At 45.5% G+C, this 24,340-nt stretch overlaps 1 protein-coding gene across 2 annotated transcripts; it reads left to right on the top strand.

The window, feature by feature from the left end:
* Positions 1 to 236: 236 nt before the first annotated feature.
* SLC25A39 (solute carrier family 25 member 39) lies at positions 237 to 21,774 on the top strand. Of its 2 annotated transcripts, XM_033169119.1 has the most exons (12): positions 238 to 516; positions 9,030 to 9,138; positions 10,384 to 10,443; positions 11,489 to 11,533; positions 14,144 to 14,253; positions 15,072 to 15,139; positions 16,130 to 16,254; positions 18,132 to 18,305; positions 19,025 to 19,134; positions 20,398 to 20,479; positions 20,618 to 20,698; positions 21,159 to 21,774. In XM_033169119.1, exons 2-12 carry the CDS (start codon positions 9,030 to 9,032, stop codon positions 21,275 to 21,277), a joined length of 1,083 nt encoding a protein of 360 aa, XP_033025010.1. In that variant the 5' UTR covers positions 238 to 516; the 3' UTR covers positions 21,278 to 21,774. The 2 variants fall into 2 exon arrangements, with proteins under 2 accessions (XP_033025011.1, XP_033025010.1); XM_033169120.1 differs by lacking the exon at positions 11,489 to 11,533 and having other exon boundaries at positions 237 to 516.
* Positions 21,775 to 24,340: the final 2,566 nt, after the last annotated feature.

Below are 24,340 nucleotides of genomic sequence, written 5' to 3'. Positions count from 1 at the left end.
CGCTGACAGCAACAAAAGAACGGCGAGCGAGGCTCGAGCCAGATAAACCGTTGGGCGCTTTCAAACCCCCCCCCCCACAAAACCCCAACCTCAGAGGGTGGCGCGTTAAAGCCCCGCCCCTTTTTCGGCACGAGGCACAGCCGATTGCATCACAGACCTGCGGGCGCGCGCGGGGGGGGGGTTAAGACAGACCCGCGCGAGATCTCCCTCCGCCCCTCCCATCACATTGTACAGGAAGTACTGCTGGATCCACTTCCGGGGCGGCTGCAGTGACGGGACGACGTCCCGTCCTCTGAGTCCTCGGTCCTGAAGGGGGTTTCCTTCTGGTGCCTCGGTTTCAAAAGCCGCCGCGATCCGTTTCTTTCTTTTTTAAAAAAAATAAAAAAGGCCCGAGAAGGCGGCAAATGGGCTTCCTGAAAGGCGCCGTTGTTTTGGGTTCGCGCTGGGCCTTCCCGAGGGCGCCCGTCGTTCCTGGACGGAGCTGGGAGACGAGCAGCACGTGGTTGGGATGAGTAGGTGAGTGGAGGCCCCGTGGCGGGCCTGTGCTGGGGGAGAGAGGGTGGGAGAGATGGCGGCGGGGTAGGTCGTCTGTGTCTGTGTGTCGGTCTGTGTTAGGGTGGGGGGTGGGAGGGCTGCCTTTCTGCCCCGGTGAGAGTGGGTGGCGGTGAGGGTTGAGCAGCGGAGGAGGACGAGGAGGAAGAAGGAAGAATAAGGAGCCCACCTGGAGGAGGACGAGGAGAAGGAGCCCACTTGGATCAGGCGAAGGGCTCATCAAGACCAGGATCCAGCTTGTAGCAGCGGCCATGCAGATTTCTCCTTAAAAAACCGCAGGCGAGGCGGGAAGGTGACGGACTCTCCCTCATTCTCATGCTCCTAGTACTCCAGGTATACTGCGCCTGAACATGGAGGTTTGATCGAGCCCTTATGAATCAGGAGCCCTTGTTGGGCATGCTCAGCACGAATTTATCAGATCAATTAAAAGAGAAGAGGAACACTTGCTTCGTGTTTTGTTTTGTTTTAAAAAGTGAATTTACTGTAGATGGGTTACGACTTCAAAAGGAAATTAAACAGATTTACCAACGGTGTAAACATGATTCCAGGAATATATATAGTGAATGTATGTTAAATAGTGATAATATTTGGCTAGACTTTTATTTACTTGTTGGTACGTGGGATGTGTGTTGCAACATTCAGGATTGTTCTAGTATTTGTATCATTGTAGTATTTAAGTGCAGTATTTAAATGTAGTATTTAAGTGCAGTATTGATGTCATTGAACAATTCTTGTATATTTTGTATAATTTGCTTTAAAAAATGTAAAAGGGGCATTTTGCCTTCCCTCCCCATGCCCCATTGAAGTGTATTGCTTAAACTGTATGTCATCACAATATGAAATAAAAGAAAAGCCATAAGTTGTCACAGCATAAATTTTGTGTCCCCCCATATGACAAATGTAATGAAAAGTAAAACAGGATTAATCAGAACCTGTAAATAAAACCTGGTTGTCAACCCTTCAAACGGCGGAATTATGAAGTCCAAGTAAGCCATTAACTTGCCAAGGTTTAATATTTCTCATTTCCAGCCTTTTAATGAAGGGGTAGCATGCTTGATAGGGCCCAAGCCTTGACACAAAATGGGAAAGAGGGGTGCTGTGCGGATTTTGTTCCTCAAAGCATCCAAATCTTCTCTATCCCGGTGTGTAGAAGGAGTGCAGAATTGGAAGCTTGCTGCCTGAGTCCAGATTGCCATCCTCACTGGTGATATAACTAGGTTCCATAAGAGGGAGGAACAATATCTGTTCTACTTCCTATGCCTGCTTAAGGTGTGTGGCAGCTAGAAGAAGAAGCTCGATCTGTGGTGATCACAGAGCTAGTGCAGCCAGCTGCAGCTGCTTCATACTGAGCCCCAAACAACATGGAAACCTGTGAGTGGGGACTCAGCTTGGAGTTTGTTAACCTGTTTAATTTTTTTTTTAAAAGAAATTTTATTGATTTTCCACAATAAACAACAAAAACACAACAAATACACAATACAGATACAATTACATTAAAAAGAAGAAAAAAAACAAACACTAAAGGAAGAAAAAAGAAAACTTATACATACCTATCACCTAACACGCCGACATTAAATCACAACATGCTTATTGAATTTCGAATTTCAAATCTTATGTGGGGGCTTCCCCCATTCTCTTGACTGCATTCAATACCAATTTACTTTAGTAACTTCATCTCTTCTTAATACTATATCCAAAATTTAACTTATCTCCTACATCTTACTACATATCAAACTTAAACAAAAACACAATTTATATCTTTTAACATCCAAGTGTCAAAAAATAACATCTTATTACCAATCTTAAGATTGTTAACCTGTTTAAACCTCTTTGGTAAGACAAAATGTGCAGCGAAAGATGGAAACCCCTTTGGTAAAAAGATAGGTGGGAAGGAATGTATCTTGAAAAGTGAGGATTATGCCTGGAGCAGTGAGGCAAGGATGGTTGTACAATAGTTACTGTTTGTATCCTAAAAACTAGAATAATCACTCAGGCTTCCTTTATATAATGACATATGGCGGGGGTAGGGAATGGGCTGTTAGATTTCTTTTGGTAGCTGGTAAAAAATGGGGTTGTGGTTGGGTGGTGCTTTTTTTTAGTGCTATTAAATAACGGAGTCTTTCATTTTTAAAGTACTGATACATAATTTCTTATGCAAGCGGTGTGCCTAGACATGTATGCTGGGAAATGCAACCTCCCCCTCCCCCCAGTGTTCTTTGAATACATGGTTTGAGAACTGTTAATCTGCCTCTGGAATGAAGGTGTTCATGTACAGTGGTGCCCCGCTAGACGAAAATAATTCGTTCTGCGAAAATTTTCGTCTAGCGGGTTTTTCGTCTTGCGGAGCGGCAATGACAGCCGCGCTCCGCAAAACGAAAAGAAAAAAAAAAAAGACGAAAATTTTTCGTCTTGCGAGGCAGCCCCATAGACTTTTTCGTCTTGCGGGGCAGCCTTCCGCTAGACGAATGCCTTCGTCTAGCGAGTTTTTCGTCTTGCGAGGCATTCGTCTAGCGGGGTACCACTGTACAGCTAGATAAGTAGTTTTGTGTGGTCTACCTTTTCATCTTCCTAGCCTCTGTATTCCAACGATGTGTTAAGTGCATTCTCCAGATCTTTTAACAGTTAAGGCAGTAAGTAATCTATCTAATGTGATGGTAAGGATGCATCCTTCCTTAAAAAAACATAAGCAGGTTATTAGATCAGATATAGATCCACGTAGTCCAATATCCCTTGGAAAAATCCCAGCAAACTGCAGGCTATAAGTTATCAAAAACTGACCTGTAGTCCACCAATAGATCACAGTTCTCACACCTGCTCTAGATACTGAGAAATGAGGCACTGTGTGTAAGAGAGAGGAAGAGGAAGGAGGAAATATTAAGGTATGTGGCAACTACCGGTAGAATGGAAGGGAGAAAAGCAGATATATCTGGCTGGGTGCATGCTTCTGTAATTTTTAAGTGGCGTATGGTTTAGGAGAGGCTTTATAGTTGAGATCAGTATTTGTGTGGCCTCCAAATAGTCAATGAGCTTTAAGTTATGTTACAGTTGAGACATTTGGAGGTCAGGACTAGAGAAGCATGCTTTTGCTGGGATCTGAGCCAGTATCAGTCAAAGTCACTGCATAATTGTTCCTTGACCCTTGACTATAGAATAAATGTTTAATATGCTTGGTAGCACAACTTTGTCTTTTATCGTGTAGAAAGATGAACTTATTTTTATTGCTGTTATTAAAGATTGCAGAAGTGTCTAGAAACCTTTGGAAGCTGTGAGGGAAAAGTTATTTATTTATAGGTGGGACAAGCTGGGGTACAATGTCTAGAAAGCCTGCATGAGTTGCAAAATCTAATTGCTTTTTCAGATCTCATAGTGAATTTGTGCTTTTAAAAACCTCTAAGCTTGTCATCTAGTCCTGATTATTGCTCTTTTGGAACATGATCTTATGGCAGAACAAATGATTTTGCTGATTTAACAAATAAGAATCTGAATATAATTTGGGGCTCAAATATGAGATAGAGAGAGAAGGCTTATTTTAAATATACCAGCACCTTTCCAACTTCCTCACTTTGAACAACCAGTGGAAACAAGTTTGGTGATTTAAACACCAGATCCTAGGTATGTTAAACCAATTTTTGACTTGGAGATTATCTACAAACTGTTATTAAAGATTTCCCCAGATAAGCCAGGGAATTGTAGCATTTTCAGGATGCTGAGAATTGTCTGCTATAGATCTCTAGCACACCTTGCGTAACTACTACCCAGTGACGATTTCTGGCTGAGCTGACATCTTTCGCTTCATAGGGAACTTTTTTCAGTCCAAGCACCACATTCCTTTCTGGGCAGCCTTTGCGGGGGCTATACTCTAGTGCAGTGTTTCTCAAACTTGTGTCCCCAGCTGTTGTTGGACTACAACTCTCATCATCCCTAGTTAGCAGGATCAGTGGTCAGGGGTGATGCATGTTGTAGTCCAACAACAGCTGGGGACACAAGTTTGAGAAACTCTGTCCTTGCAGTAGGTGGAGCCAGAGGCAAAAGTGGCCAGAATAAATGAATCTCAACCTACTAACCTACCTTGATATGGTAGGTTAGTTTCTCTAACCAGGCACCTTCCAGCCCAGCAAACACTCAAGGAAGGAACAGCCTTGAGAGGGGGTGTGGCTGGGGAGAGTTTGATTATCAGGTAGGAGCCTGAACCAGTGTTAGAAACTGGCATAGGAAAACTAGGAGCCATGTGGAGGTTGTAGAGGCAACATGTTTAGGCGCCATCTTGTTTTGCTGCCACGCTCCCCCCCCCCCCCCAGGATCATCTGAGTTGTGCGGCAGTGGAATTTAAAAAAAAAAATTGCTGGCAAATCAGGTGTTCTTCAAGGTAGTGTACGTCTTTTCCTGCTGCAGTACTTGGCAGACCAGTTGACTGCAGCCAGGCAGGTGGAGATGCTAGGTGCCAAAGGTGGCGCCCAGACATCTCCATCCAGTCGCAAAAGACCTGTTGCCAGCCGCAAAGTGCAACTGGCTCGTGGCCCATTTTGGAAGTGTGTTGCATGTGTTTCCATATGTAGTTAGTTTTCAAGGAAAAATGAATGAGCATGTGTTAGGATTTTTAAAAAATATAACCTGTCCCATCTCTGAGTTGATTGATTGCAGTTATAGCCTACCTTTTCCTCCAATGAGTATATGGCTCTCTTCCTCCTTGTTTTGTTTCACAACCCTGAGGTAAGTTAAGCTGAGAGACTGTGACTGGCCCCATGTCACCCGGTGAGCTTCATGGCCAAGCGGGGATTTTGTTTTGAATCTCAGGTGAGATACCCACACAGTGGAAGTTGCTCCCAGTACCAGTCACCACACAGAAACAGAAAGGTTCAGATGGTTTACTGTTGCTGAGAAAATAAGGCTCAGTAAAACAGTTATGCACATAGATATACACAGTTTATAGGCATTTGCAGATACAAATACATACAGATCCATGCAAGTACAAAGTATGTGTTGCTCTAAATAAGCCTGGCAATTCAGGATGTAATACTGGACAACCAACTGGCTAACAGACACCACTGAGCTGATATGCATTAATCACAGATATTGTTGGAGCACTGAGCCATTACCATAGCAACTGGCTTGACCTTGCACCTGCGATTAGCTCGTCCTGGATAGCTCAGTTGGTTAGAGCATGGTGCTGATAATTAATGCCAAGGTTGCAGGTTCGATCCCCATATGGGACTGCTGCATATTCCTGCATTGCATGGAGTTGGACTAGATGATCTTCTGTGTCCCTTTCAACTCTGCGTGTCTACGGTATGATTATATGACCCATGGGGTGATTTGCGCTCCTGATGTATAGTAACCTCTTCTTATGTCCAGTTACTCCAGCAGAACCATGGTCTCCCAGTTCTAGTCCAATCCTCTAACCACTACACCACACTGGCTGTACAGTTAGAGATGGGGATTAGGTGATTGGGTGATCCCCCCCTCTGCCTTAACAAAGGAGTAGTAAACCTCAGTCTGCATTGTACCACTGCTGCAGGAGGAGGAATTACTTGACTGAATGTTCCTCCATATGGAATTATGTGGGAACACTGAATATCAAGGAGGCTAGAACCTTTGTTTATGCCGAGAGAGAGGCACTCAGTTATTTCCACACCTGCACCCTGAAGTTGTGCAGCCTAGAGTACGATGCTGTTCTTAAAAATTGCAAGATGCCTAGCTCTCCATTTTGCCCACCAACTCACACAAATCCTATGCTGTACTAGCTCCCAACAAAGTGTTCCGTATTTGTGCAAATTCCTTTTGCTTCTGTGGGCATTTGTGATGCATACTGACATCCCTGGACTGGGTGTGGCCTACATTTCCCCCCTGCCCAGCTGATCCTGCCAGGGCAGAATGTGCTTTTGAAGCTTCATTCAGTTAATTCTGGGCTGCTGGGCTTGCATGCAAAATGCCTTGAGTGTGTGTTAAAGCATGGTAAGGTAAGAAACGGAGGGTTTTCTGTCATGTACATCCCAGCTCAATAAAGAGCTTAAGGGATTTCTTTTCACTTAATTATTGGGGGCTGGCGTCACACAGAGGGTTGAGCTGGAGCAGCTTTGCCACTTGGCTGCTCACCTAGGCAAGTAGCAGTTGCACCTGGGTAATCCGTCCAATTGTACCCACCTTCATCTTCGGCAGTGCTGAAAGACATCATTAAATTGCAGTGTGCATGGGGTTAATCGGCTTTGTGATTTAAGGTCTTTGTTTTCTGGACTCTTGGAGATAAGAATGCAGAGAGGAACTCTTGTGGCTGCCACTCTGTTTGCCCTAGGAGAGAGAGAAGAAACAGTGACTGTCTGTTCCACTTCCTCATACCATGTATGTGTAGACAAGGGAGGAAGAACCCCTGCTAAAGTAGTGGGATAGAAACAAAAGAATGGAGGCATGCAGAATGAATCCATCAGCTTGCAATAGCACAGAGATGTTGTTGGTGAGCTTCAGATTGTGAGAGGGACAGTAGGGAATAGGGCATGACAACCACAAAATAACTTGCGTACTTTCTGCCCTGTCCAATTTGCTGATAACCTGAGATACGAATTCTAATGCACGTTCCCCCTATGTAGAAGTGCTATAGAAGTGATGGTGTTTCAAAATCTGTTTCATTAGAAACGAATAGGAGACAGGCCTAAATGCAATTTCTTAACCGAAATTTGAGGGTCTCCTTTTCCAAAACCATACACTATTTCCTGCACTGTGTTGACCTGCTTCTTGGCTTGTAGAGGTTTGGGCCGTGCCTGTGGCATAGCTTCAGCATTTTTAAAATTTACATTAAAAAAACAATAGAAAAACAAATATATTATTCCCATTGTTATTTGATGGGCAGCTCTGCTTCTGTAACCCAGTTGCTCTATCCAGAATCAAAACTCTCAGTTTTGTAAATAATTGAATGCCGTACTACTTTCCCCCCTGAAACCTGCGCACTGAACGGCTCTATTCAAAATGAAGCAGGGTGATGGTGGTGTTAAGAGTTTTATCCCACCCCTTTTGCAAGTAGCTTGGAGGTTCTTGCTTATCACTGCCAGCTAGCATCATCCTGCCCCCTTCTGAAAAGCTGATTGTATAAGCAGCATGTGCAGTCGAGAAGCCTCACCCCTTTCTGTAGCTGTGCAGATAATAGCTGTCAACTAGGACTGGATGTGAAAGCTCATGTTGGGTGGGGTTTCTTGCAGGTCTGGACAGCAATCAAGGAGATTGGGCACAAGGAATGCGCCAGTACATTAGAGCCCACTTGTGAACCATGCATAATTTAGTCAGTTGCCTGTGGCGTCTGAAAACTTGGAAGTCAGTTTCATGTTTATAACTAAACCCCATGCAGCTCAAGGGCTGAATAATCCTATATAAGATTGTGCTATAAAATAATGACTGCAGACTGAACAATGGGCACTAATTCACTGTACTGCTGTAGTTGAGCACCTCAACTTGTAAGCTGCCTGTAAATATAACAGCTGTAATTTTTTGTGATTCTGCCCTTTGTGGTTGCAAATTCAGATTCCTTTTGAATCATACTCTTTTGAAGGTAGGGTGCTTAAACATTTTTCAGGCTAGAAGAAACAGCTTATTGAGCTGCCTTTCCATTAACATTATTTTCTTGGGGTGGGGTTGCATTTCCCCCCTGTAAATCGTCGTGATGTCTTGTATAGTGAAGCACTGTAGTAATTTTGCAAAGCGAAAAGGCTTGAGCACCATTATCCATGTTCTAAGAGGCTTTGCTGGACTTCTGTAAAAATGATGATGATGATGATGATGATGCACATACGCAGACGCTGTTTGAGTCCAGAGAGGAAGATGCTTGTTTAGTTTATAAATACAGTAGTTTATTGCTGATTTTAATTTTTTGAATGTTTTAAATAGTTGTTTGTAACAGTTTTTGCTGATAATTTAACTGGTTTTTATTTTTTGGTAAACTGCTTTGAGGTTTTAACAATCAAGTGGTGTATATATTTTATTAGATTGATACCGTACTTTTCCATGTATAAGACACCCCCTATTTAATAAAATGGAGGGACATGGCATAGAGTTGTTGAGCTTTGGGGGGGGATTACACACAGTTGTTGAGCTTTTTTGGGGGGGGTTGCCGTAAATCGATCACCCACACGTGTCCAAAAATCCGCCTCTCGTCTGTCCCCTCGCTGGCAGAAGATGCCAATCGCCCGCCCAATTGCTGCAGCATCAGCCAATCAATACCAGCCATTGACGTGGCAACCAATAACACGACCGATGGCCACTGACAGCCGCGGCAGCAACCAACGAAACGTCCACCCTATGCACTACCCATGTATAAGACGACCCCCACTTTTTAGCATAATTTTTAAAGAAAAAAATCTAGTCCTATACACGGAAAAGTACGGTAGATAGATAGATAGAGCAGACCGGCAGCATTAAAATGGCTACCATAGAAAGCATTGCTCCTGCAATCATGTTGTAGCTGACTTAGGACAGGCCCTATTGTTGTTTTACAGATGAGCAGCACAATGACTGAAAATTCATCTGGGAATATGCAGGGGGGCATCACCCCCATGCAGCAGATGCTGGCATCTGGAACTGGGGCCCTCTTCACCTCTCTTTTTGGTAGGTACCCTGCATTTATTCTGCAGTTTTTCCTGGGCCAGTTCAAGTGACATGGATGCATACCAAAAATGTGCAGTGACTAGAAGGCGTGGTTTGCACTTCTGTATGCGGCTTCAACTAGCCTGGCTCATTTTCCTTCCTGTGTATGCCTCATGTTTTGCTGCCCCATCACTGCTGGCCACCTTGTCTACGCTCTGGGATTGTGAAAATGTGGGTGTTCATTGAAAAATAAGGAACTGGACCTGTAGAGAAGTAGTTACATAACTGGTTTGCCGCTTGTGCAAACTGGGCCTGTTTACTGTCAACCAACACCATGGCCGTGTGATTAGGATGGTATAAAGTAGCCTTTTGCCATTAATTGTTTGATTGGGATGCACCAAGGGGAGCACTGCTTCTCTTGTGCCCAGTCATAGTATCTTAGATTGAACAATTTGGGCCCTGTTCACATGTGATGTTAATCACTCAAGTACTGCGCCATTAGGTGGTGACTGTTATGTGTGAAGAGACCACCGAACATGGCAAGTAGTTTCATTTTGCCTCTGCCACAATACTTCCCATTAGAGGCAATGCACATGTTCATTAGCAAGTCAGATGGTGCACCTGTGAACCAGTCCTTAGTCCAGCTTTTCTCAAGCTTCTGGTAGTTGAAACACACTTTCTTCTAAATAAAAAGTGAAGGCACACATCACTCTTGCATCCAAAAATCTTTACCTGGAGGTGGAAGAATCTCCTCTCGGGGAGGGAAATATTTCCAGCCCTGCTGCCGTACCTGTACTCATTTCCCAGGCTCCAGGGCGGTTCCCTTGAGAGTTCAAGCAGTACATTGCCATTCCTTCCTTCAAGTAAACATAATCCGAGAGTACAGCAACATACTAGTTCGCCAGGTTCACCCAGGTGCATTGCCACACCTTCTAAACTTACTTGGCAGGAGTAGGGGTAGCATAGTGTTTGATATCTTTCTTTCCCCTTCCCTCACTCACAAGAGTAGATGCACCCATTCATAAGGTGAGTGGGGAGCAAGATGAAGGAAATTTTAACCTCACATTGTGTTATATTCAGAAAGCATCTTTAGTGATCTTCCTAGTGGCTGCTCTGCACCTATCCAAACCCTCTTCTCTCTGATCCTCTAGCTCTGGGTCACTGGGCATATGTCTGTTCTGTTCTGTATAATGTGCTGTATTCTAAAAACATCAAGCATTAAAAAAACTCTTGATATAAACAGTCCCTTTCATGTTGTGCTTTCAGTCACACCCTTGGATGTGGTGAAGATCAGATTGCAAGCTCAGAGGACACCTTTCTCTAAAGGTAAGCAATTCTTCCTTTTTGGACTGGAAGCCATTAGGGAGGAGCCTTCCCATCTCTTGGATGCCATTGGCCTTGGACAGCTGCCTTAAGTTTCAAAGCTGCTTTAACATACATAAAAGCTCTGTGGGCTTGGAGCCAACCTAAAAGTTGAGGAAAAGCCCTTGGTGCAGAGCTTTCTGGAACTGTACTTCAGAATGCAACCGGAGAGTGGGGGCTTCCATGTTTAAATGCTGTCCCTCAACCCAGTAGAATCCCTTGCACACAAATAGCTTTCCCCCCCACTGAGCTGGTTTTCCAGAGCGAGAGAGTTTTTGATTGGGGGAAGCATTCAGACCTGCAACTTTCCCCACTTGCATTCCAAAGTGGTACTGGGCCTGGAGGACTGTATTGTTTTCCCCGTATGATGAAAATTCACCCTTAAAGGAAGTGCACTGCTAGGGCTTAATTGTGAGTGGCTCTGGACTGGACTGTAGCTTGCTTTGTAGTGTGTCATGCTGAGTGGTTTGATAACCACGGCCCCTTGAGTCATTTTGCTTAGCCCATAACCGGCTTGTGCCCGTATGTTAGTGGCACTTGACAAAATTGTTTAACCTTCCCAATGAACATTAAGCCATCCATCTCTTTCCATCCTCAATGTCTTACCTTGGAGCAGTGCCCCATATCTGTTGGAAGCCCTCCTCAGGTTACCAGAAAACCTGTGGCTTTCTAGATATTCTTGGACTCTGACTCTCATCAGCCTCTGCCAGCATCGCCAGCAATCAAGGATGATGGGAGTTGTAGTTCAACAACATTTGAAAGGCCACAGGGTTTCCCATCGTTGCCCCAAGCCATTTGGGTCTAGAAAATTATGGATTTTTAAAAAATAGCCGGGTGCATGGGGGAAATCACAATCTGTATTGCAGGCTGTATTGCACAATCTTTGTGCAGCTAGAGTCCCCAGACAGCTACTTCTTAGCCGCTGCCTCAACTAAGGGTCCTCATGTCCCTTCAGCTGTTCTTCCTCCCTCACCTCTCTCTAAGTATTTCCATGTTATGTCTTTTTCAGTGTTTTCAGTACAGTCTATGCCCTGGAGCATTCAGCAGCCCAAATGTGAGTATATCAGATGCTTTCCCAATATAAGCTGCCATTCTCTTTGGATGCAGCTCTGACCCCTTTACTATTTCCATGAGCATCTGGTTGGCTACTGTGAGAGCCATGTGGGACTAGATGGGCCTTTGGCCTGATCTAGCAGCGCTCCTCTTTGCATACTGTTCATGCTCCCAAAGGAGAGTGCTGGGAGCAGCTTGTTCTTCCTTCCCCTGCCTTCCAGCTCTCGAGGGAGAATGATCCTTTCCTTCCTTCACCAGAGGTGCTGGTGTTCATCTGTCTTCATTGTATTCCTGGCACAGATCCTTCAAAAGAACGTGTGAGGGCTCAAATTGTGCGGGGATGACCATGTCGGCTTCTCCTCAAATATCCCCATGCGCACCTTACCTACCCCTTCTTCTCTTGATGTGTTAATGTCTGCAGATCTCCTCTGCCAAGAAAAGTAAAATTAGCTGTGGTAGCCCTTCATAACATGCCGTCACTGTCTTGGTTGAAACCAGGACATCAGAATAATAAGGTATCCCTGATGTCCCAGAGACGGGGTGCAGGGAGAATGACTTGAGGTGCCCACCAATTTTATTTCCCTGTCTTGTTATGTTCTACCAAGTAAGTTACTTCATCTTCCCCATGTTTCACCGAGTTGTCCATCCTTGTTCAGATGCATTGGATGGGGTGAGCATGGCCTAATTCGTCCCTTTTGGCACTGCTGATCTAAATATTTCTGCCTTGGGCCTGCTTCATGGCATCATAGTGTGTGATATTTGTATGAATACCTCATCGTAGACGCTGGTGCAAGTCTGCAGCTTCTTGAGTCCAAAGTAGCGTTGTGACTTTTGTGAGCTTGGCACATATAGTGTGCATTGTGGCCCTTCAGACTGCAGGGGAAGACCTGAATATTTGAACGTTCCCTCACAGATGGAAAGTTAGTGCTTTCTCCTCACAGATAGAAAGTCAGCACATCAGGGGTAAGGGTTTTACCCTAACCACCTCCCTAAAGTACCAGTTTTCAAGCTTAGCCAGTCATTAAATGTTGACATGCTCCTTTTACTGTCAGTGGTCCCCCATTGCTTGGGTTTCGGACTGCTGCAGCCAGAGATGCCCTCTCTGGCTCATAAAATGATACCATCTCATTATATCAAAGAACAGCATTCTCCTGTTTAGTACCTCTTCCATGTGAAAAGGCTGCAGCTTCCTCAGTCCTGTGAGCTCTCTCCGGAGTTGAGATGCATGTAATTGGGCCCTTGTGTATTCTGCACATTATTCCCCTCTGCCCAGCTACGAATTCTCTTATCAGAAATAATAAATAGTGTCTTCAGATATGTTTTAATTTTACATAATTCATTCTGCTTCCACAAAATCTTCAGTTTTGAACCTCTTTTCTTGTGCTTTTTTGTTGTTGCTAACAAAGGATATGAAAAGTCCTTTCCATTTTTCTCTGCAGCCATGCAAGCTAGAATGCCTGTTTATTTTTAGCAAAAACTGAGCATTGCTGCATGCTGAATTGAACATTGGGTAGCACAGAATATATCTGGCACTGCATGTTGTGTTGGTGGGTAGAAAGCTGTTCCCACCTTCTATTTTTAACTATTGCAAGCATTTTGTCTCCTCTGTGTGCATCTCCTTCTTTTCCTTCCCATGTCCCATAGCTTTTGTGTCTCTTTGTTTTTTTTAATCCCTTTAATTTATATCTGGTTGAAGGGAGTAGCTGTGTGTTGGGGCTGGTGGCACTGATGTTGCCTTCTGGGGAGCAGATGATGGCTTCATGGGTATACAACCCCAATGTAGCATGTCCAGCATATTTCAGATTTGTGAGGACACAGTTCTGTCTTCGTGAAAACAGCCTGTTTTATCTTCTTCTGCAACCTGCTCTTGGGGCTATTGCATCTGCTATGACTTAAGTCTGAAAACATCTAACTTCTCAATGCCTTGAGATGGACGATAGATGTTTTATACAGCACCCAATTAACTTGCACATTCATTACTACAGGGATTCCATGATTATTGATACAAATACCTTTTTTAAAAAACCACTGACCTGTCCTTCATGACCAAAAGCTGAGAATGGAACCAGAAAACTCTCTCTGATAATTAGATCTTGGGACAAACAAAGTCTAGCTGTCTTTTATCACATCCTGCTAGATTGTCACACTAGGAATACGTCTGAGAGATGGATAACTTTGGTTTTGGTACAGAAATTCCCAAAGCCGGGAGGAGTTTTCAGCAGGATCCAAGAATGAGGAAAACTGCTTTTTACTATTATTTATTTATTATATTATATTCCACTGTTCTGAATGCAAATCCATCCAGAAACACTACACTGCATTTAAAAATGAAAGTGTTTGATATTTATTTGGCCACCCTGTGTAACAGTTCATAAAGCAAAAACAACAACATTGGAAATACAGTATGAGACACTAATAATTGTAACTATTTTAAAAAAAAGCATTACTGCTGAAGGATTCAGCATGAGCCTGGGATTGACAGGCACGTGTGTTCAGGAGCAGGTGACAAATTGGAAATAAGGGAGCAGTTGAGAACACCTGATTTCTGGTGATAAAACAGCCCCCGCCCTCCTCTGAGTGCTGTTCCTTCTTGTCTCCCTGTCCTCCGCAGGGAAATGTTTCCTTTACTGCAATGGCCTCATGGACCACCTATATGTGTGTCAGAATGGAAACAGCTGCACAGCCTGGTATAAGACGCCTACTCGCTTCACAGGCACTTTGGTAAGGTTCTGCGTGATGAAGGGCTGTGCCATCTCCCAGCTGGAAGGCCTTGCAGTTTGAATTGGGTATATAACCCAGGTGGAGGGTGGGTGACTGAAAATGTGGCAAAGACATAGATTAGGTTGCTATCCCCCAACCCCATTAAATATATAAAAAGGCTTCTAGATAAATTGCTTTAGGGACTTGTAAGGGTATGGCTGGGGTTGACCTGAGGCGTGACTGTCTACACCCTCCTAAGGTGATGCGAAGTAGGAAACTGGAGGGGGTTAGGTGTGCTGCTCCCTCCCATCAGCCAGGATAGCTCAGTTAGTTAGAGCACGGTGCTGATAACACCAAGGTTGCAGGTTCGATCCCCATATGGGACAGCCACATATTCCTGCATTGCAGGGGGTCGGACAAGATGGTCCACAGGTCCCCTTCCAACTGTGATTCTGCGATCTGTAGCCAAGGTTTGTTCTTTGTTCTGGGATAAAACCAAATCCTGTGCAGTTCCAGGAGTATATGCAGGTGCAGGTGCCCATGTGACCCTGTGGGAGATGAGGAAAGAGAAGCTTCTTCTATGCAGGGCAGTTTGGAGCAATGAAGGGGTGGGTTGGGAAAGGGTTAAGCACCCCTTTCTGCTGCTCCCTTATCCGCCCCTGTAGCTGCTTCCCTGCCAAAGCTGGGGTTTTTTTCCTTGTGAGAACCAGGCCTCTTGGGAGCTCATTACAGGGGTTTTCGTATGACTTCTCGTTCAGCAGTGTGGCTCAGCTTCAGGGTTTTATTCCAACCAACTGCTCTCTCCTTCAATGTCCGCCCTTGCCTCTCGTTTCTTCCAGGACGCTTTTGTGAAGATAATACGCTATGAGGGCATCCGATCCTTATGGAGCGGCCTTCCACCCACCCTGTGAGTATGGACATAAGTTACATGCAATTAAATTTACATCCCAAGGTGCACAATCTCGGGGGGTAACACGGTTACTTTCATTTTAAACAGTGGGTGAGGAACCTTTTCAGCCTGGAAGACCAGATCTTCATCTGCCCCCACCCCCATAGGCTGACTGGGTGGGACGGCCTACCTGTCACTCATGTGGTGTCATTATGATGTCAGATGATTGACATGTGGGTTGTCCCGCCTCACATGCCCAAGTCCCTTATGCTCCGCTTCCCAAGTGTCCACAGTCAGCTCTCTGCCCAGTGCTTGGGAACAGCAGCGCAAGGGGTCTTGCTGGTGCCAAGCATAGGGCTGGCAAAGCTGTTTTTGCAGGGGTTGGCTACACATTCAAGTTTCCCACAGAGATCTCAGTTGCACATCCAATCCAGCCTTCCCCCTATGTGCCACACACTTCATGTTACATATGATATCAGGTGGGGACTATTAACATTTTATCGTTTTTATTGTAATGTATGATTCCCATCAGTTTGCTTTCCAAGCAGATCCTGTACTGCCTTTGAAGTGTTCCACATCCCCAAAAACATTGAATTAGGGAATAGATTCAAGAAGGAAGCCTGGTGGTCACACTCCGTTGTCTGGTCTGCTAGTGTGTCTCTGCACACGTGTGCTTGAACGTGCAGCACGGGCATGTACTCCCCAGAAAGCCACCTTTGGGCGATTACATGATTTAGAAGCAACAAGCACAGTTTTACAGCATATAAAGTAACCCAGTGAAAGGTGTGGAAGCTTCCTGCCAAGGTAAAGAAGGGAGAAGGGAGATCTCCAGTCTCTTGTTTCTTTGCTGCTTTCTCTCAGCACTGCTCACTGATCAGAATTCTTGAGGGGCTTATGAGCAATGTCAGATTTGCAGCGCATTGGCATTGGAAGTAGTTGGGTTCTACACGGGCATGCACACTGTACTTTATGGGACCCTGGCGCTTAATACCCACAACTTTTTAACAGGGTGATGGCTGTCCCTGCCACTGTGATCTACTTCACTAGCTACGATCAACTGCGCGATTTATTGCGTGCCAAGTTGGACAGCCAGGCACGGTACATACCACTAGTGGCTGGAGCTGTTGCTAGATGTGAGTATCACTTCTCCTGTGTTTGTATACTTGCAGGAGCAGCCTGCCTTTCTGCTTTTAATTACCGTATTTTTCCGTGTACAAGATGCCCCTATGTTTAAGACAACCCCTATTTTTTGAGCCCAAAATTTAGAAATAAATAATTGCAACATTCCATGTATAAGACGAACCCCCCCCCCCCAATTTTAAACTTAAATTTTGGGGGAAATATAGTCTTATACACTGAAAAATACAGTAAATGCACATATTGTAAACCACTAGCTTTTCAGAATACAGGCGTCGTCCCTCCCTGTATATTCGCGGTGCTAGGAAACAAACAAATACAGTAATTCAATTTGAACCTGGAAATGGCGAGAGAGAGAGAGAGCTGGAGAGCCCTTGTTGCTTGCAAGGAGACCACCCCCAAAGCCAGAAGACGACATCAGTGAGGGCAAAGGAAGCCCCAAAGAGACTGGAAGCACAGCTGGGCTTTGTTTAAGCTGCTCGGCCTCCCTGCCTAACAGCAGATGGCGTGTGGCAGCAGCGGCTTCTCTTCCCAGCCTCCAGCCATGCCCAAAGCTTCAGTTCTAATTGTGGATATTTTTGGATACATTATTTTCGGTCTGGATTGGAGCGAGAGGGTGTTTAAATGGTGTTTAGAGAGTGCTCCCCACTTACAGAATTTTCACTTAAGTGTGTGGGGGCCCAGAACATAAATGGGGGGACACCTGTACTCATTATTTCCCTAGTGTTTGTAGATGCCAATCTCCATTTTTTGGGAGACTTTATGTTTAGAAAAAGGGGTTTCCTGGAGAATAGGATGTTTGGAAGCATTTTAGAGGTTTGAATTACATGCGCCATATAAATGCTCAAGGCAGGAAGCGGACGTGGTGCCTTCCATATGTTTTGGACTACTACTCCCATCATGCCTGACCATTGGCCATTCTGGCTGAGGCTGCTGGGAACTGTAGTCCAATAAGATCTGGAGTGCACCGCATTGGCTGTCCCAAAAGACCCTAGCTGCTGTGCATCTAAAGTACACAGGTATGGAAGGGTGGACATACGTCTTGTTTTGAGTCAAGAAAGGAGAAGGGGCTGCCTTACCACTGGATGGATGGAAATATATCAGGAGGGAAACCATTATTGTTAGCTTGTATGAAAGAGATTTTGCTGAACGAGCTTCAGAAGTAGGAGCGAGGGAGGGAGGGAGTGAGATGGAGAGACTGACAGTTCCTGCAGGATACTGGGAGAGGGGAACCAAAGTGCAGGTGGGCACCATCCTTCCACCACCACCCCTTCTCAAAAAATAGACCATGTTGAGAGATGGCAATATGACGGCAGGTTACAGGAGTGGATGTGTAAGATGTAAAACCAGGATAGATGCTGCAATTATGCCTTCCTTAGAAACCTCCCTGAGCCATTCAGTGCTTTTTCTGTTCACCACCAGCACCACAAATGAACAATTATTCAGGGCAGATCTCCGCCAACTCTTCTTTCTCTCCCCCCCCCAAAAAAATCTATTTTTGACAGCCAGAATTGCAGTCTCTATGTTCAGATATAAGCTAGCTTTTGGATCCTAGATCTGAATGACTAGGAACAGGGTTGAAAAATCAGATTCCTACCCTACTCATTGCTACCTTGTCAGATCTTACTGACCAGGGGGAAGCTGGAATACTGAGCTAGATGGCATTTCAGTGAAACCTACTACTTCAGTTCTCACATTTTCCAACGCCCAGGCACCTAAAGGCTTCCTCAGTTTACATGCCAATGGCATTGTAATCGATGACTGCCAGTCAGCTCTTCTGCATGCACGTGTCTTCCATTTGGTCTTTGCAGTGGAACTGCCTTGATTAAACTGGGGCTTGATTTCATGTGCTGCTCTGATCTCTCTTCCCTAGTGGGTGCAGTGACAGTGATCAGCCCCTTGGAACTCATCCGAACAAAGATGCAATCCCGACAGCTGAGCTACCGGGAACTGCGTGTCTGCATCCAGACTGCTGTGGCCCAGGACGGATGGTTCTCTCTCTGGAGGGGCTGGGGGCCCACAGTTCTGCGGGATGTTCCCTTCTCAGGTATGGAAGCGACACAGGGAAGGGAGCAGAGAGCAGTAACAAGAGGGTTTGGAAGACGTTGCATACGGACATCTGGGAGGAGCTAGGCATGTTTCGTTTTCTGAGCAAAGGTTATGCAAGGCGGCTGCTTTCAAGATACCAACAAAATGAGACTGTTCTCACCCCTCAAAAGGGTTCATCTACAACTTATTATTGAGTACAGCGTCTTAAGGACAGCAGTGCATTGTTACCTTATATTACCCATGAAAGTTGCAGAATCTCCACCAATGTGGATTTTTAAAAAAGGGATTGGACAAATACCTGTCCATTGCCCAGGATATCCTGCTATTGCAGGGGGTGGAGAAATACGGTCCATTCCTACTTGGAGATAGACACACTAGATGGTGTGTGGGTCTCTTTTGCCTTCACCGATAGCATATGGCTTGGCATGTCTGAGTGAATCCAGAGCCCCGATAAGAGTTTTAACACCCCTGCTTTGTGGAACTGCCCTGCCATTATGAAGCTTGGCATATGAATTCCTCTGAACAAATAAATATTACCGTTAGATCTGGGCAAAGGGTCACACACAGGGATTCTGGACAGAGAGGGGTAGAGCTGCAGCTCTAGCAAGCAAGCACACCTTCCCCCCACTACCAAAAAGGAAGCACATTCAGCTTTCTGCGGCCTGCAGTTCCCCTCCCTCCTTTGACAATCTGTCTCTTCCTCTTTCCCCCCCACAGCTCTGTACTGGTATAACTATGAACTGGTGAAGGACTTGTTGTGCACCCGATTCTGTCTTACCGAGGCCACCTTCATGGTCAGCTTTGCGGCTGGTGCCATTTCTGGCACGGTGAGTGCCGGCGCTTGATAGTTCTTTCCAGTGGCCTTGAGAGGTTGCCCAACCAGAGGGCGATGTGAGGCAGAGTGGCCTGCTGAGCAATCTCCTGTGTGACTGTGACTCCGGGAGCCTCATAACAAGTCCGCTTTCTGCAGCCAGGAAGGCTGTAAAGATGGTGGCCTTCTTTCTTTATTTCTTCCGTGTTGGTCAGCAGAAGTGAATGTTAGCATGCTGCTTATTGTTAAGCACCGGCCTTCTTAGCTCAGTGATGGGAACAAATGGTGTATTTGCAGCATTGGTAAAATGTAGCTAATGTGACAGATTTTAATGATGCACCTCAGGAGTAGGGAACATTCTTCAATCTGGTCAAGAATAATGTTCTGAAGGCTGCATTCCAGTGGTGGGTGGAGCCAGGAGGAAAACTGGGTGGAGCCATGGGTGTGGACTTGCTGGTTAGCTCCGTTGGTTGGAGCACGGTACAGATAACACCAAGGTCACAGGCTTAATACCCATATGGATACATATTCCTGCATTGCAGAGGGTTGGACTAGATTATCCATGGGGTCCCTTCCAACTCTACAATTCTATAATTCTATTCCTGATGCACACATAGGGCCTTTACCATTACAGTGGTACCTCTGGTTATGAATTTATTCGTTCCGACGGTCCGTTCTTAACCTGAAACCGTTCTTAACCTGAGATACCACTTTAGCTAATGGGGCCTCCTGCCGCCGCCGTGTGATTTCTGTTCTCATCCTGGGGCAAAGTTCTTAACCCGAGGTACTACTTCCGGGTTAGCAGAGTCTGTAACCCGAAGTCTTTGTAACCCGAGGTGTTTGTAACCCGAGGTACCACTGTACTTATCACAAACCATTTTTCCTTCTCCGTGTGCATTCTGAACAGTAGATTCTTTATCATTGAAGGAGGGTACTTAAAATGGCTTTTATCTTCTCCCATTCACTCCAAGGGGGGCACGGATTTATGCAGATTCAGAAAACTTTGTCCCCTTTGGGTGTTGGAGGCACTGCCAATTCCATTCCTACCTGCTCCAAAACGGGGTGCTTTTCTTCAGAGCTCCTCCCCGTTTCAGCGCAACAGCTCTTTCCCTCCCCTCTATTTCCCACCTCTTTTCTTTGCAAACATTTAGGCAAGTAGAGTGGTAAAGGAGGCCCTAACTTCCCCACCCCCTTAGACAAAGGAGAGTGCTTTGCCTCGAGCCAAGGGAAGAATCTTGCTAGTAGTGATGGCTAATAGATGGCCCTTCCTGTTCCCCAGGTGGCTGCTATCCTGACGCTGCCCTTTGACGTGGTGAAGACCCAGCGACAAATTCAGCTGGGAGACATGGAGACACTCCAAGGTGAGGCGCGGGAAGCTACCTGGGGCTGCTATCATTAAGCCTGGCTAACTTTTTTGTTATGGCTGCTGCAAGTGAAAAGAGAAGCAAGGAATAAAAATGTGAACTACATAATGTCATATACTTTCTCTCCCTGCTCAGTTGCTACTCCCAGATCCTCCTCCACCTGGCTGCTTATGCAGAAGATTCGAGCAGAATCTGGCACCCGAGGACTCTTTGCAGGTGACTTAACATTACCGTTTACTGCTTGCCATTCTCTGTGCTGTGCGACAGAACCGCTATAGAATAGTAGTATTACTCGCCCTTCACCAGCAGATCCCAATAAGTAGAGGATGAGATTTGTATCTATAAGACTATGGTTGAAATCTCTCAACTAACACCCCCCCTAGAAAGTTGGGCATTCTGTTCCATCGCAGCCTCATTTCCCTGTAGCTCTATTGCACTTTAAAAAGATTCCCCATACTTTGAACACAGCAATGTGTTGTGTGTGGGTCGCATGTGTGCCAAATTCAGAAGCTGGCCAAGCACTTGCACGCTCTTATTAGAGCAGGCAGCAAACCATGCACCATGGAGGTGGGATAAATTATTGAACGTAGGCAGTCCTGCTCCGTTTCCTTCTTCCCAGCCCGTCTGACAGGTTTGTTTATTCTTCTCTCCTTCCCCCTGCCAAAATTGCCCACAGGTTTCCTGCCTCGGGTGATCAAGGTGGCCCCCGCCTGCGCCATCATGATCAGCACATATGAATTTGGCAAGGCCTTCTTCCAGAAAATGAACCAGGAGCGGCAGCTTGACAACGTATGAAGGCCATGGAAAGATCCTCCCATTTTTCAGACGGACCAAAGCCACATTGGTGGCAGGGAGAAAGGACATAATATTTCAGAAGAGTGAAAGAGGAAAAACAAAGTTTGTGAACTCGTGGTCTGAGTAAGGTGGATCCAGTGGTGGTCACTGTCAGTTAAGGGTTGAGAAGACCATACCTAGGAAACATTTTGTTCTCTTTCCTTGTAGGACGTGTCTCCTGTCAGACAAATCCCAGGTGCCTTCCAGCTCGCTTCTACCCTCCTCCTCCTCCTCCTTTCCCTTTTGCTGGGGAGCAGCTCAGTGATTTGAATCTCTTAGCTGCTGCACTCCTTGCCCCCTGCCTCCCCACCCTAGAGCCATTGTTACATTTTGCTGTTGGGATGCTGTAATGTTCGGACCTTTGTACGCCTTTCATCTGAAGAGCAGAACGTTCTCTTTAGCCTTGCCCAGAATCAAGAGAATCTCTAGCTACAACGGGCTGCCTGTAAGGTCCCAAACAGAACGTGACTTTATGTACTTTATACCAGAAAGGGGCGAAGGAAAAAAAAGGAAGAAGCAGGCTAGCCATGGCATTCCAAAAGGAGGTTTTTTTGTTTCTTTTTTAATTGTTTTTTGCTGCATGCAATCTCTCTCTCTGTGTGTGTGTGGCCCTCCAAAAGGCTTCAAGCTGCTGTAGACGGAAACAGACAGGCAACTCCATCCCTGCCTTAATTCTTAAGTGTCTGTCGGCCTGCATGCCTTCCGCTCCACCACATGATCCTTTCTGCGCATGACAGATATGCTGTCTCACGCTGCAGCCAAACACTGGACATTGGGGGCCCCAAAACACTGGCTTGGACACTCAGGATTCTCCCACCTCTTCCCTCAACACTTCTATGGGCAGCAAGTCTTCACGCCATAGATAATGAGTAGCACGGGCACAAAGGAATTAAACGCTGTGTTCCCCCCTTGCAGTCTTCCATAGAACCTGCTCTGTTAAAAGGGGGGCTGAAATCTCAGCCAGGCCAGAAGTTTGTTTTGATGCCAGAGGCTTGTAAGTGTCACCCTTTAGCAGCTGCTAGGCTTCCCCCTTTCTATGCTGTTAACTTATGTGCCTGTTGCTTACATTCTTGTGGAAAGGTTCAGGAGGCTTTTTTCTTAAATAAAGTCACATTTTAAACAAAGAAACAAAAAATTACAGCAGAGGGCACCAGGAGAGGATTGCTTGTTCATCCATATTTTGTGTATCAGGAATTTCTGGTCTAGCTCTTCTCTTGTCATCTTTGGGAACAGGAATGGGGAACGTTTTGGCCCAGTCAGCTAGATCTTTATTTGCCCCAACTCCTCCCTGTCAATTTCAGATTATTGGCAGGTATGTTGTTCTACCCACCTATCAGAAGGCCTTGCGTAGGGAAGCAGTGTGCAGATCTCTCTGAAAACACTGTGCTCAACCCTTCTGAAGCACTGGGCAAAGGGGCTGGCCAAGCTGCTTTCTCTAGGGATTGGCTGAGCCCTTGGGTTCCCCATGTGGAGCTCAGTTGCATAGCCTGTTTGGCAGACCAGCTGATGGATGGCAACATCGACCTTTGCAGGGATTGGCTGTCCCCCGTGGGGAACTCTATGCACCGTTCCTACTTGAGGAGTTTCTTCCCTCCCCAGGAATCTTCTCATATGGTATGTTCTAAGATGCTTATATTATATAACGGGAGCTTCCTGTTGGAAAAAAATCTTTTGCCTCCTGTGTAAGGCATTGGTTTGTCCCTGTCTCCTCGCCTTCATCCTGCAAGGCTTATTCACTGGATTCCTCAATGAACCTAAATCCTCCCTCCTTTTGACCAGGTGACTAGGTCTTTCTAAAAGCAGAAACAAGCCACTTGTTAATCAGCCAAGATACATCATACAAAGAGAAACCCACAGGCGTTTTTGAATCCTCCGTCACAACTGGCTGTAATTGTAAAGTACATAGAAACAAGAACGTCCTAACCGCTTTATCTTGGCTGTTAAAAAAGTTGCGGATTTTTTTCTGAATTTCCTGAACCGTTTGAATGTTTTTTTAAAAAACTAACTGCCTTTGCACCAGTCCAGTAGGTCAGTTTTCCCACATGATGTCAGATTCCAGCTCCCATCAGCCCCCTTAGCCTAATGGTTAGGGATGAAGGGGGTGGTAGTTGGGAAAATCTGGAGAGCCAAGGTTGCAAGTTATCGAACCACTGTAAGAAAGGGATGCTGGGAAGAGAACAAGCATCATCACCATGGTGTGAGCAGGAATTGGGACCCTGGGGTCCTCCATGTGATGCTGTTCTCCAGCTCCTATCATCCCTAACAATTGCCCATGCAACATCTGGAGGGCCCCAGGTTACCCACCCCTGTTGTAAAAGGTGGTTGAGGAATGGGATATGTGATTGAAGATGTAAAAATGTGAATGCAGTTGCATTTGAGATTAGAGTTGTGGGTGGTGAAGAAAGTACTCTAAACACCTCTGCAACTTATTGTGGCTCTTTTAATATATTTCACATTCCTAGGTGCCCATAGGTAAGCTAAAATCAGGGGTGGGATCCAGAGGTTCTTTAGGTGCACCTTATGACTTACAATATTCATTGGCATAATGAGTGTCTCCTCACTCCCAAGCAGCAGAGCACCATCCATCCCATGCCATATTAAAATCGGGCTTGGGCATTATTCTTCAGCATCCGTTGTGGTTTGCTACAGGCCTGGTGCATTAGATGCACAAAAATGGTTGGTTCTTCAGATCCTGACTTAGAATTTAGCACTGTCGTCGCATGGACTCAGGCTGCAACCCAGTGCACCCTCAGGAACAAACCTTAATTGAATTTGGTGTGGCTTATTTCTCATTTCAGTATGCTTCCAGTTGCACATACGCATTGTAACTCAGAAAATCCCCAATTTCAATCTCATCTTAACCGTTATTCAGTGGCCCCAGACAAGCCATTGTTCTCTAATCCCATCTGCAATGCAGAGATAATTCTGCCTTATAGCATAGTGCCATTGTAGGAATAAGGGAATAATATAGGTGAAGAGCTTTACAGCTGAACCGTATGGCATGAATGTAAAAATTAATTTCCC

The sequence above is a fragment of the Lacerta agilis genome, chromosome 14 (genome assembly GCF_009819535.1).
Source record: "Lacerta agilis isolate rLacAgi1 chromosome 14, rLacAgi1.pri, whole genome shotgun sequence".
Classification (NCBI taxonomy): Eukaryota; Metazoa; Chordata; class Lepidosauria; order Squamata; family Lacertidae; genus Lacerta; species Lacerta agilis.
This window is presented reverse-complemented; position numbering and strand designations above follow the sequence as displayed.